This window comes from Apis cerana, linkage group LG1, assembly GCF_029169275.1.
Source record: "Apis cerana isolate GH-2021 linkage group LG1, AcerK_1.0, whole genome shotgun sequence".
NCBI classification, from domain to species: Eukaryota; Metazoa; Arthropoda; class Insecta; order Hymenoptera; family Apidae; genus Apis; species Apis cerana.
Window position 1 is genome coordinate 226,215 of NC_083852.1, and position 15,211 is coordinate 241,425.

The 15,211-nt window shown below is 48.9% G+C and overlaps 1 protein-coding gene across 16 annotated transcripts in view; it reads right to left on the minus strand.

The window, feature by feature from the left end:
• Positions 1-15,211, minus strand: part of LOC107992804 (serine/threonine-protein phosphatase 4 regulatory subunit 1) — a 107,778-nt gene that overhangs the window by 84,322 nt on the left and 8,245 nt on the right. For 7 of the 16 annotated variants that reach the window (XM_062082653.1, XM_062082677.1, XM_062082642.1 and 4 more), the window contains exon 2: positions 10,526-10,592. The exons of 1 other annotated variant lie outside the window; for it this stretch is intronic. Coding sequence is in view for 12 of the 15 variants with exons in the window: in XM_062082642.1 (XP_061938626.1) it covers positions 10,526-10,592 (67 nt within the window). In the remaining 3 variants the exon portion in view is untranslated. Of the gene's footprint in view, positions 1-4,485; positions 4,652-10,525; positions 10,593-10,769; positions 11,931-15,211 lie in introns of those variants that run through there. 8 more of the 16 variants (XM_062082650.1, XM_062082601.1, XM_062082645.1 and 5 more) reach the window with 4 other exon arrangements.

Here is a 15,211-nt window from a genome sequence, read left to right on the forward strand (position 1 = left end):
CGATCGCCGCGTCTCTTTTCTTTTCGCTGCAATCATTGGCTCGTGTCGGGGCTCGTTATCGCGAATTTATACATCGAAAATACGGGAGAAAGTTTGGCCGAGTGTACTTTGATAAATTACGATTTCTTAAACTGCGCTGCGATCGTTCTGTTTGAACGAGGTTTAAATACGCATCTCGAGTTTTGGAAAAACACACTATCGAGGACGAGGACGTGTACGAGGCGATATAGGGGTTTATCATCGAGCAACAATACGACGATTATTCCATAGGCAAGCGCCGTTCGTGCACGACTACGAATCGTGACCTAAGACAATAGATTCGTTTACCATGCATTGCTCTCGTATCGTACGTTTCGTGAAAACAAATTAATCTTCGGCGATCTCAAGTTCGCCGTTCCGTCTTTTGGCAATCGACCATTTATTTCCACCATCCGATCAATCGCATCGAGAATTCTGTTCCGATCCAACATTTTGAAAAAAAAACTAGATCAAAGTGCATACCTAGACGGACGTAATGTCGCGCAAGATGACGCAACCGTTTCCAGCGATGGGATTAAGCGTATTGCGAGTAAATTCTTCCTCTTCGAAGGAAAGAAGGAAGGAAAATTCTCACAAACATTCCACAAAACGAATCGATCGAGCACGAGTAACTGGATCGAAAATTGTTCTTTATCGCAAACAACGTCCCTCGACGCCGATAACACCGAGATCGAGATCCGATCGATCCCGACCCAGTTCTATAAATCGAGTCTTTCGCGTGGAATTTCGTTTGGAACCGCGTCCATCGTTGCCCGATTCCTCGAGAGTAGATTCGTTTACGCCGGGAGGAACGGTTTTCGGGGATGGTAGGCGTGGTGGTAGGTGTCCCACTGACCGTAATACCCGACACGGTCATTTTTCAAACGATCGAAACCGAATCACCAAATTATCCGAACGTAAATCGAAATCGCAAATACTCGTGGTAACACCCTAATCCCGCTATATTGCCCACTCTCTCTCTCTCTCTCTCTCTCTTCATTCTTCCATACCGTTGTGCCCGTATGTGGTGTTCTGTCCCGTTCCATCTACACGTGTGTTCGCGCGTGTATGCACGTTTCACGTATTGAAAGCCGGAGCGAGCAGCGACGAGGATGAAAAAGCGGAGGAGAACGACAATCGGAAAATTGTGCCATCTGGTCGAAGGCTGCGTTCACACCGAACAATGTCCGCATTATCTGTCCTCCGCAGCGATGGAACAGGCATGACGTGGCAAACGAGCAGACGAATCGACCGGTCATTCGATTATTACCGCTTCGATCCAGCGGACCTCCGCTTTTAACCAACCTGGCGTGAATATCCCAAGAAAACGACCATTTCTTTCAACGCGTAACTCGGCTTGTAACTTGGTAATCGATCCTATCGAATGGAAGAGAAAAGGAAGAGTCATTTATCGCACGATATTTCGACCGGTTTCGAGCCGCGTCGCGAACCAGCCGATCGTCTAGACTCGTTGCAGACGTGACCCAAGATCCGGATTAATTTTAGCGGTATTTTGTTTCGACCGCGTCTCGCGTTGTGCGGCACACACCATAGTCGATGAACCCGATTGGCCGGTCCGTCGCGCGTCGCGTCTGTATTTCTGAATATTTCGCACGTGCACCGCCAGGAAATCGCATCATGGCGCCAGAAACATCTCCCCTGTTTTCCCTCCTCCCTTTCTTATACCACCTTCCCGGTGTTTCGAAAACGAAAAGGTGAAACGACGCTTGGACGGAGGAGGGGGAAGAAAAAAAGAAAAGATTTTGCAACTTCGAGCTTCTTTCTAAGTTCGCGTAGTAATACTTGCACTACCATCGGCGGGATGTTAACGTTTCAACCCGGCCGTGCCACCTCTCTCCGCACCGATCTTATTATAGAATAAACTTAACGACGTGTTAAATTATGCTTACCGGCAAACTAGTTGCAAATTCCTCGAGTCGATATTCGAATATCGGGCACGTGGAATAACAGGGAAATAATACGCACGCCGTTGTACAGAAATGACTATCCAGAAAAGTCGCACTACTTTTCACTCGAAAGTGGATATCAATCCGATCGATCTTCTCTAGATCCCTGTTTCGACACGAACGTTACGATGCAACATTAGTTACGTACTTCTATAGAATTGCGCAAATTTCCTGTCCGATCGACGATAAGCTCGACGCAAAGCGAATCGGAAGATACCATCTTTCCGCAGAAAGGAGGAGGAAGAAGAAGAAGAAGAAGAAGGAGAAAACTTTCTAATCGCACGTTGTAATCGGAAACGATGGAAAAGCGTTCGCGGTTACGAAACGCGTTTTTGACCGTTACATCTCGGTCTCGGCTGCACTTGGCACCCGAAAACGGTCCACCAGGGAAATCTGCGCGCGGTTCTCTCCCTCTCCTCGCGTCTACAGGGACCGTCTTTCTCACTCGACGAACGCGGATCGCACGGCTCGATTCGACGACGAGCCACGTTTTTCCGCACGACGAGATCAAGATCGAGTTGAATCGGAGCGAGAACGAGAAATACCGATACTCTCTCCTTCGTTCCTTTGTTCCGTTCCGGCTCGTATCGCGCTCGCACGCGCCACAACGCGTCCATAAATCACTCGTGTCAATTAAGGAGACTCGAAATCGCGGCAAAATCGCGACATTATACAATGTACACGCACACACGCACACGCACAGATATATATATATATACTCGACGAGTCGGTTTTCCTCTCCCAACGAAGATGGATAATTAGAAGATTTCGATTTTTCTCTCGTTCCTAATCGTTCCCAAGGTTGAAGAATTATTATATAATTCTTTGGAGAGAAAAAAAGAGAGAAGAAACAAAGAAAACACGAGCGATTCCCTGCGAGATCGACGTCAGATTTTACCGTACGATCTATTTCACTCATAGGTGAACCGAGCGCACGTTCCAAAGTTCACTCATCCGAAACGTTAGCGGGGGAAAGAGAGAGGGAGGGAGGGAGAGAGAGAAGAGAAACGCATGACGTTGACCTCAAACGAGGCGCCCGGCAGTTGGTCGGTGCAGGAAGGGAGGACGCGACGCCGCGCGCCGCGACGCTGACGCACCGTGTATATTTGGCTAGGGTCCGTCACGTCCGATCGTAGTAGTTCTTTCCACGCTAGGTAATCTCGAGTGACTGCTATCCTCCGTATCCTCTAGGTCGTCGTTACGTTCCGATTTTAAACCTTCGTTTTTAGCCGGCGATCACCGAGAGACCGATACCTTTCGCACGTATCGATATCAAATTCCCCCGATCCGCCGAATTATTGCGCCAAATCAGACACGTACGAAACCACTTCTCGCGGCTTGCTATCGCATGTACAACAGTTTCAAGCTACTCCTCCGCTCATACGTTCAGCGGCGAGAGACGAATCCGCTTATTTCTTTCGTCGTTGTCCAAAGAAGACCTAGACTCCGAGGTTCGGCTGAAGCGAAGTGGATGCAAAACGGGGGGGAGGAGGAGGAAGAGGGGAGGGTGGAAAAACGACGAGCGACCGTTTTCGAGTTGAAAGTTGAGAGGAAGTGGAGGAGAGGTTGGGAAGCAACGCGAGATTCGTCGTACGAAGAAGAAACAGCGACCGTCGACTACCGGCGCTTCGAGAATTTATGGACGCGCTCTTCTCTCTTTCCCTCCCTCCCTCCTCTCTCTCTCTCTTCTATTGGGTACGGCGCATCCGGCCCAATGCTCGGAAAAAGCGAAACCTACACGAGAGGACTTGGGCGTTACATTGTATAGCGTAGTCACCGATGCTTCGAAAGAGATTTCCTTTTCTCTCTCTCTCTCTCTCGTTCCTCTCCGCATGGAAACGAGCAGACATTTCTTTCATCATGGTCTTATTCAATGTCTGCTTACGTGTACACCACATTTTCCCCTTACATCGTATATACGCCGATATATTCCACATACTCCATCATATAATGTTTCGACAATTTTCCTCCGAATCTCTCCTTCCTTTAAACGTCGAGTGTTCTTCGAACGATCCGGCGCGTCGATGGAAGTACGACGTTTCGTCTCGCATTTGGATTTCGCATTATATTCGGTGGTGGGTATAGCAAGGTCAAAGAAATTTCGAAACGTTCGAAAAGCACAAGTACTTTTATATGTCTTTATACGTATATATGCGCGTTAATGCGAGTCGGGGTAAAAATGTTAACAAACGTGCTCGTTCACCGTGCCAATCAATTTTCGCTCTTTCATGCAAACAAGACAAGGGGAGCAAGCTGTTTCGTATACGCTCGTTTCGCTCTTGTCATACGGTCACACTCTTCAACTTGTCCGTATTGTACGCAAAAAAACACGGATGATGTACGGATGAATCGAATAAGATTTCGAGACGTCGAGATGAATATCGAGGAAAATTGGCATAAGCTAACTTGCTTAACGATTACAACGCCGCACCGTTATCGCGCTAATAATAAAAAAAAGAAAAAAAAGGAAGATGAACAAAGGCTACATGAGTACACTCACCGTGTGAAGTTTGCGTCCGACGTTACGTACTGTTGCAATTTCAGTAGCAGTTCGTCCTTTCCGCCTTCGTCGCCACTTCCTCCAATATTGCAAATATCGTTTCCGGAAGCGTCAGGACTCAGATTATAATCAACATCATCGTCGTCGACTTCATCAATCTCCATTGCTGAGCAAACGAAAACGTCATTGTATTTAAATGGGATAAAATGCGAAATCTTGGCTCGTCGAGGGGGAAAGAACGAAGAAAAAAATTCGCTCTTGGATAAAAAGAGGAGAATATTCGCGCCAACTTCTTCGACCGCTTCTTAATACGCGTTTCTGTACGCGAACCGTTAAACGATACCGAGATAAGTATGGATGGATATATCGTTGGATCGCCGATTCGCATCGATCGCAATTATTCGTCTCTCTTTCGTCGCGCGCGGAGAGAAAGGTTGAACGAGTGTGACTAGCGTAATGACTTCGTGACAAGAGCGTGAGAGGGGGTCCTGATTTCAAATTTCCCTTCCCTCGTTCCTTCTTTTTTCGAGTTTGTGAACTGTGTTATTTCGATCGTGGCAAATTCTGGAGACGATTAAATTTTCGAGAAGAACAGGAAAGAAAAGGAAGATTCCTTTTTTTTTCCCCTTAAAATAAAATTTCCAATAGTTGCACGCATACACGCACACACACATACATGATCAACGAAATTGTACGTTGCTCGATATCTTTCTCGTCGCGGTCTGATGCCTCCTCGAACTCGTAAAGAATGGTTTTAATCCTCCGCCGGATTCGATTTAATTTCGTTTCAACGAAGGAAAAAATTCATTTTGTCCCGGTTTTCGTTACGTTTTCGTCGGGCAATGGCATGAAAATTACCTCCGTTTCGACGGCGAAACGATAATTTATAGGAGAGGATTCGCGGGAGGATTCGCCATCTCCCCCTCCGGATATTTTCCTCGTCGGCTTCTCTTCTTTGCCCGCGCTGGAGGGGAACGAAGAGTAAAGGATGGCGAAAAAACAGATAAGAAGCGAGAGGAATGGGGAGGCGGAAAAGGAGAAATAAAAGAAAGAAGAAGAAGAAGAAGAAGAAGATTCTCGATGGTGCTGGGGCGCACGAGTCACGGAAGCGCGAGAAGATGCGGAGAGGCGAAAGGATACGTGTAAGAAAGGCGGAGAGACGGAGGAGAAAGCGTGGAAAGAGAGCGACTTCCGTCTGTCCGATTCTAACCTCCTCCTCCTCCTCCTCCCTTTTATCGTGACGCTCGATCGGATCGACCGGTCCGTCCACGAGCCCTTCTATCCGAAACAACCGCGCACAACCCCCTCTCTCTTTCTCTCTCTCGGTTCTCGAGACCACCCTTTCTCATCGTCTGGCCTACGGCACAGCCCCCTCTATCGGTCTTCTGGCATCACCGTGTGGGAGGAGGTAGGGGCTGGGCTCCAGAAACTCATTTGAATCACGTGCAACGACGAGTCAAGTGTAACCGTACTACGCGTTTACGTATATACGCGCGCTACTACCTCACTTACCAACCATCTTCTTTTTTCCACTCCTCCCCCCTCCTCCTCTTTTCTCCCCCGTCCCCTCATCGATTTCGACGTTCCGTAATCGTGTCGCCGTTTCACGTCCATCTCTCGATCCCCTCCTCCTCTCTCTACTTTTCTCTCTACCTTTTCCCCAACGTACCTCAACCCCTTGTTGCTTCTCTTTCTTAACGGAATTAAGGCGTCGATAGCATGGGGACGAAGACGGTGGGACAAAAGGAGAGGAGGGTTAGAAATGGAAAGGAACGGGAGAGGAAAGATAGGTGGATAGATAGATGGAGAGAGAGAGAGAGAATGGGGAAAGGGAAAGGGAAAGAGAAGAGTAAAGAACGAAGATAGAGAGAGAGAGAGAGTGTGTGGAGAGAGCAGAGGGGCGTGGCAAGATGAATGATCGCAAGACGCGGGAGTATTGATCCCGGGGACTGTACTCTGACTGTTTCTCTCTTTCTCTCTCGCATCTCCCTCTCCCTCCCTCTTCTCTCTCTTCGACATATATACGCGCGTCCTCCCCTTTCCTGTCCTCTTCTCCATCGTGTTCCTCCGTGCTCGTTCTATCTCTCTTTCCTTCTCTTACTCTCGTTGTCGGAGTTTCGCACCCCTGTACCGGGTGGCGCGTCGGTTAGGTTCAGGGTCATGCGTGCACCCCTTTCGCTTCTGTGTCGGCTCCTTCCTTCCTTCCTTCCTTCCTTCCTTCCTTCCTTCCTTCCTTCCTTCCTTCCGTCCTTCCTTCCTTCCTTTCGTCCCTCACAAAGGGAGAGAACCTGCTCCTCCACCAGCCTGGATCGAAGTCGAAGAATTCGAAGAGGAGAGGATCGTTCTATTCTCTCACCCCGATAGACACGGTCGGGAAACGGTCGACGATCACAGTTCTACACCATTGTGACGGAGATCAACGACATTTTCGGCCCTCCCCTCTCCGAGTAACAATTCGTACACAATTCGATGCGAGAATGATCTATATAATCAATAACGACACCGTTCGAGTACACGATTCGTGTTTTATCGGGCACCGAGTATATCACTATGTGCCGAAGCTGGAGAAACGGAAGGACTCGATTTAAACGTACATTCGAGGCGAATATCGTGGAAATAAATCTTTAAAATTCGTATGTTTCGTATACACGTTTGAAATTAACTGCATTAATGGGATACCCGGTCGATTGGCGGCACGCGTACAGGATTTACAGGGCGGGGATAGATGGCGAAATCGGCGTCCTTCAGCTCGGACAGGATCATCCGTTGCGAGAGGAATCGAAAGGGATAATCGTTGTCCGGTCGATTAATCGGAGCATCCCAAGATATTAATAACCGAAGCACGAGCGATGCACCGGAATCGAACCTCCACGGACGCGACAGCCCTGCGAAAAGTAATTACCGCTCTTTTGTTCCGCGCGCTTAACACGACGGAACGATCGGATCGTTCGAAATAACGTTTCGCATGCCGGTCGACACTTTTTTCTTTCTTTCTTTTTTCCTTTTTTTCTTTTTTTCCCCTCCAGAGCGGGATCAAAACGTTGTTTCACGGCCGTTACCGCCCAATCTTTGCACAATACTTTGTACAAACTTCTAATTATCCCGGCCGTGATGCGTCAAATACGCGGGGGGAAAAACGCGGTTTTACCTTCTCCCTTTTTCCTTAATATCCGTATCGGCGTTGCGAACCGATCGTTGAGCAGATCGGAAATCAACGCGGTTGCGTAGAGGTAATATTCGGGTTACGTGCACGCGAGACACGGATGGAAAGGCCGCGCGCTGAGAAGGTCGAACGGCATTTTACGTAATTAGCGGCAATTCCTGCGCGCAGTGGCCGCGAGGAGGCGTGGGTAATCGGCGAGTGTTCACCTTCCGTTATAAGCGGCGCGTGAAACGCGATGGAAGAGCGGTCGCGATGTATCGTAATAACAGGTGGCACCGCGATTGACGTAATGATAGATCGCGTACAGGGCGCGCATCGATCGAAAAGCGAAAGTTTTTTCCATCCTTTGAAATTTTCCGCGCCGATCTTACGCCTTTAACTTTTCTTTACGGATCATCGACGGACGTTGTTTGTTACACCACTTACCTACCTACCTACCTACCTACCTATCTACCTACCTACCTGTCTACCTACCTATCTATCTATCTACCCACCAGATCGATTCTCGACCAAGAAACGACGCGGTAATGGCCAACTTTTGCCGCTTGTGATTTATCATTTATGCATCGGGACGAGGCGAACTTTGACGCGACACACGCCGCCCAGACCCGCGTTAACGAGAACCGCGTGCTATTACGCGGTTAGGGATGGAAGACTCGCGCAAGTAGGTCGGGCGGAGATAAGAATTATCGATATCGGCCGCGAGATGCCGGATGCATCTCGATCGAACACGCTCCTCGTCGAATCGTAAAATTTATTACGGGCAGCATCGTGTCGGGGGGAGAGAGAGAGAGAGAGAGAGAGAGAAGGAAGGAGGGAGGGAGGGAAGAAAGCAAATAAGAAGATTCCTATTAATCGAGACGAATCGATCTGTCGCTACGCTCGATATCGAGACACGGTTGCGCGATATCGTTCCGCGTTGGATGACGTCAAGTACGTGGGTAATCCCGAGCACGCGACCAACCAAGGATATTCTCGATTCGATCGAAAACATGGAGAATCGAACGTAAAGAGTGACGCGGGGTTCGACGGTGGGCGCACACCTTTCGACGAATATTTATACGGATCGGTTTTGGAGCGTGAGACGAGGACGGATTTAAAATAAGTCGGTCACAGATGCGATAACGATACAGCGTCACATCGATGCAATTGTATAACGCTCATTTTCCGACACTCGTTAAAATAACGTGACCATTAACGGTCACGTGGTATGGTGGAACAATAAGCTCGGATCAACGCCGTTCTCGAAGAACGAAAAGATTTATTGGAACGAAAATACATCCAATGACAATAGGAGAACTGTTACGCGTTATGCGATGCGTATATACACGGTATTCTCCGCGAAATTTCTTAATTACTTCAACGAACAACGATGGTATTCTTATGCGAATGCGGAAGAAAGCCATTCGAAGGGTGCACGTTTCGACCAGCTATAACTATAACGTGCTGTACGAGCGATACGCGAATAACGCGTTCCCGTTTTACGTCACCGTTTTAATCCACGAAATTGCCGATTAGTTGGGACTCGTTGGCAAAGCAATTCTTTTTTTTTTTTTTTTTCCCTCATCATCGAGCCTTGTGACCACCAAAGATTTCACAGCGGCTCCTACTTTCTTTCTTTCTTTCTTTCTTTCCAAATCTCTTTCCAAATCGATTTCCCGAAAGTGGAAATCGGCAAAAAAAAAAAAAAAAAACTCGGCGTATTTCGTTTCGTCCTTTCAGGACGCATTAGATTATTGTTAAAGAGGGGGCAGTGCATTTATCCCCTCTTTTTCTTCATCGAGATCGAGATCGAGATCGGGATCTCGTCGCGAAAACGGGAAAACGGCACACGACTTCGAAAGAGATAGATCAATAAGCGAAGCATTTACGGGCATTATCCTTCTTCGAAGTGCAGCCAAGTTGAATCGATCTTTTGCCAATTACTGTTGTCTCGTCACGAAGGAAGAAAGGAAGAAAGGAGGAAGGAAGGAAGGAAGGAAGGAAAGAAGAACGGAAAGAAACGGTGGGACGAACAGGTGAAGCGAACAGATCGATGAATCAAGGGTGAAGAGAACATCTTCTTCTCGGCGGGGCATCTATCCGGTTCGGAACGGGGAAACAAAAAGAATCGACAGGTTTTTCCCTTTCGCCACACCTAAAACATCGGCCACCGCGAAATAACCCATTTCGTACGGCCGGTGACCGATTGTTTAACCCCCTTTCCGTTACGTTTTACATCGATTTTTCTCCGTTTCGCCCTCCCGACCCTTTTTTCGCTCTCTTCTCTCGCGCCCCTCCCCCTCCCCCTCTGCCCCCACCCATTCGCCCCCTTCCTCCCCTTCCCCCGGGGCGTTTCATTAGCCGCCACGAGAACATTTGCTTTTGTCCATGTTTCGCAGCAGCTTGTCTCGCTTTTTTATTCTTCTCTTCCTTCTATCCGCCGCCTTCCTTCCCCGACACGTATCCGTTTTCCAACTGACCGAGGGAAAAAAACGATAACGAATTTCGTCTAATTCGATCGTTCGATCGTGAAAAGGATAGACAAATTTTTATTTTTTATAATAATAATAATAATTTCCCTTCTCTCATCCCAGCGTGAAATTCGCACGATTATTATTATTATTATTATTATTATTGTTATTATTATTATTATTATTGTTATTATTATGGGGTATCTTTCGCGGCACGCGAAAGCGAACTGTTACGATAAAAAAGGATTGGACGATCGATCCGGATGGAAGATGATGCATTTTCGACGTACGCGTACGCGTTTCGATTCTCCACGCTACGTTATATAATCTCATGGACAATCGTTTCGTCGTATAATACATCGTCGTGACGTTGCACGTTCGTTAACATCGAGGTGGGGAAGCTTTACTCGTTTAATATGCTCACCTTTTTAATCGTACAAAGTAACCCCAAGATTTCTTCGCGTATCCACGTGTCGTTCCAGCCGTTGTCACTACAAACATCATTCAACGTCAGTTTGAAGAGAGAGAGAGAGAGAGAGAGAGAGAGAGAGAGAGAGATAGAGACAGAAAGAGAGAGGGGAGAGAAAAGAGAAAAAAGAAAAAAAGAAAAAAAGAAAAAAAGGAAAGAGAGAAAGAAAAAAAGAGAGGAAGAAAAAGATATCACGCACTCGCGTCGAATCACACGTCCGTTCCTCGTAACCGTAACACAATCGAATTATCACAAGAATGAATCGAGCAACGGCACCGATGCCGTTGACGTTGTCGTCGTCGTTCTCGTCGTCGTCGTCGCACCAATACGCGATCTCTCTCTCGAGGAAATTTCTTTTATCACGGTCGTTTTCCAACTTTTCTCTCCCGACGCGTTCTATCGCGTCCACGACCGATGGAAAATGGTTACTGGCCGGCGAGATGGATCCTTACGCCGGCATTTTACGACATCCTTCGGGCGAAACGGCCATGCGTGGCCGGCGAGATCCTCGCCACCTTTTCCGCGTTTAAGGCTGCATTACAATCCCATTTTCCACCACGTCGAAGAAAGAATGAAACGAACGATACTTTTCCTCCTCCTCCTCCTCCTCCTCTTCTCGACGCCCGTCGTTTTTCATCGGATTACGCGTAGGATTATCCAAATTGCGTAATACTCCCGTCACCGTTCTTCCAAACATTTTCTCCCCCCTCCCTCCCCCTCCCCCTCCATCTTTTCCACTGAGAAAACTACTACGACTCGGGATTCCCATCACGATCGTCCGAATTTCCTTCTTCTCGAGAAGCATCGGCGCACGAACGATGGCAACGGTTCCTTGGGAAAATCCACGCGAGTCTCACCACGGTCGATCACACCGCGCGCGATGTCCAGGCATGCCACTTTTTCTTCTCACTTATCCATCCTTCGTCGTTCGAGCAGCACCGGTATCGGTATTCCGTTCCTGCCATCTGTTCGCGTGGAACACTCGGTCCAATAATCTCGACGACACGCCATCGTCCCGTCCGGACGAGCAGCTCCAACATCGAGCTGCGGAACACCCGTTTTCCCAAGGATGCAGCATCCTTCTCGTACGCGTTCTCCAACGCCCCCCACGGAACGAGAAAAAGGGGCGCCGCACCGAAAACACCTTGGAATCGTTTCGCGATGGATCCTCTCTCCGGGATCGGGGGAGGGGGACGCGACACCCGGTCGATCGCGATCGCGGAAAAAACGAGGAAGCGCGGGGTGGGGGGGAGGGAGAGAGGAACGAGATGAAAAGTTTTACGGGAAGAACGCGACTCGACGACTGATAAATCCGCATTTAGCGTAGCGGGTTCACGTACACGCCGGGCTCTTGCCGGCTCCACCAAAGGCATGATTGGTCTGCGTGTCGGTGCCCCCACCGCCCCCTCCACCGCCCCCCAGGGGCGGACAACCGAAGCAGAGCGCCGTCGCCGTCCTTCTCCGACGATGGGAGCGCCATCGAGCGGCACCGACGCCGACGCCCGCCACCGATCGATAGTCACCCACCGTCCACGACGACGACGACGACGACGACGACGACGACGACGACGACCACGACGACGACCACGATCGAGACACGACCACGACGACGACGATCACCACGCCACCGTCGTCGACCACACCACTTTACCATTATTCCATTCCTGTTTAGTCGTACACCACGTACCACGCGCGTACTTTCGCGTACGCTCCGTTCTTCGAGGATTCGATCTGATTGCTCTCGTCACGCGTCATTATCGAGTTTCTCGTTATGTATCGCAGTTCGAAGACAAGTTCCATCGCAGATACGCGTCTATCTCTCCCGTTACATCGATTCGTTTTCCACTCGCCAATTTATTCGTCGATGTACGCTTCCTACGAATCCTCGACTTATCGCGATCGAAATCGACATCCTCGATAGGAAATCGATATAACCGATTCCTCTTCTTAGACCCGCTTTGTGCGAAATCATGGTCGTTGATTCGAAGAACAAGAAGGAGGAGGAGGAGGAGGAGACAGTATCCTTTAGCTATAAATATAAACAAATCGCAAATAATTTTTTATCCATACTTGATCATCTCGATGACCACGCCTTCTCCCCCTCCCCCTCCCCCGATCAATCGACCGCGTTTCGGCCCCGATTCAGGGGCGAAAAATTCAGGGAACACGCCGTCCAACGGCGTCGACGGAAAGAACGTTTTTAGACGCGCCTCGAGCGTGCATCGTTGCCGCGATAAGGGTGGAGAAGGGCGCTCGCTTCCTTCTTCTCGTACGCACGGCGCGTAATGCGAACCGGATGAAGGGGTCAGGAAGAGAGTGGACGAGAGCGGAAAAAAAAGGGAATCGGAGTAAGAAAGAGGGGGGAAGGATTGGGAAAGGAGGGAGGAGAGACGTATGCAGAGAGCGAAGGAGGTCGGCTCGAAGGGAGAGAGAGCGATAGATAAGAAAAGTCATCACGGTCAGTGCGCGCGCCGCGCCACATCGTCATTCATTGATTGCATCGTGGCGTGCGGTCTGCCGTGGCGAACCTACGTTTCACGTCGCTAATGTGCACCGGATGAAACGAGAAGGAGAGAAGAAACGGACGAATATAGAAGCGAGAAGAAGAAGAAGAAGCCGTGCTTTCTTTCTCTCGCTCATTTTCTCGACCGTTCGCTCGCTCGCTCGCTGTGTAACCAGACTCGGTTAAACGGTTCGCGCAAAGAATTCGTGGCACGAGAACCCGAACGTTTCCCCACAGAAATCGGCCCCCTTTTTCGAGCAAATAAATATCCCCTCCTGCCCCCGTACGCAAGATCCTTTTCACACCATTTCCGTTTTCTTTGCCGTTTTCTCGATTCGTTCCAGCTCGCTCGCGGCCGCATCGATGGACGACGAGTAATTTCTCGAGTAAAAATGCTAGGTCGGGCGGAACACGCGCGCGGAGAAGCAAAAGGGAAAGAGCTCGAGATAAGTCATCACGGTCACCAGCGCAGCCACGTCACGTCACGGCACGCAGTCAGTCATTCATTGATTGTATCATAGAATAGTGAGCGTACGCTGCGCAGTGCCGTAATACGACGTACACGTAAACTCGCGTTGCGTTGCGAGCGGAACGGTGAAAGAGACGGACGGATAAAGAGAGAGAGAGAGAGAGAGAGAGGAGAGAACGAAATACGCAGCTCGCGAGTAAATATCGGTCGAGTAAATATCGGGAATGATTTTTCACAGCGCTCGAACCAACGTATCCATGATTATTTTAAGTTTGAAGATAAAAACGAGAAATTATCATTACGCGTTCGTTCCACTTTCGATCCGTTATGAATCCGATGCTCTCTCTCTCTCTCTCTAAATATATATATTACACGTATATTTATATTCGGGGGAAGGGAAAATTTCGACGACGTGGAAGAAAACGAAGTGTAGGAAGTAGAACAATCCGAAGGACGTAGGTTTCGTATCGTATTATACGACGGTTAAAACGGTTACGCGTATCGATCAATTTTTCTCGGTGTGGTAAAGTAAAAGCCTAATCTAATCTCGCGCGTCTATCTAGCAGTACCTTTGAAATATAAAAATGGTCGATCTCTTGCGCACAAGGATAAAGATAAATTGTGTAAAAAAATCGAGATACGATCGATCGAGTCCAAGATTTTCGAACACGAGAGAGGCACGATCGGGACAGGCTCGATGGTCGAGCGTTCTCAACGGTCGGACGTAGACGCGAAGAACGAGAGAAAGGATGATAGAGGAGGAGAGAAGTAGGTCTAATTAAGAGACGTAAGTTTATTAAACTCCGGGCTTAAAATAGCGGGCGACACACTGCCCAGGAATGTAAGGACAGTCCGGTTTTATTGTCGGTCGAGCTCCAAGATTAATTCGTACGGACTTTTCTAGCGCGCTCGTCACGGAAAACGAACGTGCCCGATCCAAAAATCGATTCGACTCGCCGAGAAAAAATTCATCGAGGTTCGAGTTTCTTCGGAGAAGAAACCGCGTTCGAAAAATCGAAACGAGACGAATTTTCTCTCTTCTCCGTCTCGACGCGGCGGAGAAACTCGCGTGACTAACTGCGCGAACGAGCGCGAGAAAGAAAGGAAAAAAGAAGAAAGGGAGGAGGAGGAGGAGGAGGAGAAGGAAAAAAAGAGGGAGAGAAAGGATCGTAACACCGATCGATCGGCAGTCGCGCCTGAATTTAGGTTAACCGAAGAAGAGCGAGAAACGGCGCGGAGGAGGAGAAGAGGCGAAGAGAGAGGCGAGGATAGAGGGTAACGACGATAAAAACAGCTCTCGGGCGAAACGTCGGATATTCGCGCGAACCTTTTCTATTATTCAGAAAGGCGTTCCAGTTCGATCCGCGAATGGATGATATTTCGGGGGCGGAGGGGAGGAGCAAATCGGGTGAGAAATCGGGTGGAAAGGTCACGGAGAGATCGTGGCCGTTTTCCGAATGGTGGAAAAATCGGGGAACGCGTGGCTCCGACTAGGAGAGGCGGTAAAGAGACGTATCAACGCAGAAACGACGACCACGAGGGTCAGGATTAAATATAACCGTGGCTCGAGCTATTTATAAAGATTAACTTGTTGGCGAGATAACGAAGGAGGAGATGGAGACAACGGCGTTAAATTGTCGCAACAATTGCGCGGGAACCGGCACATTCC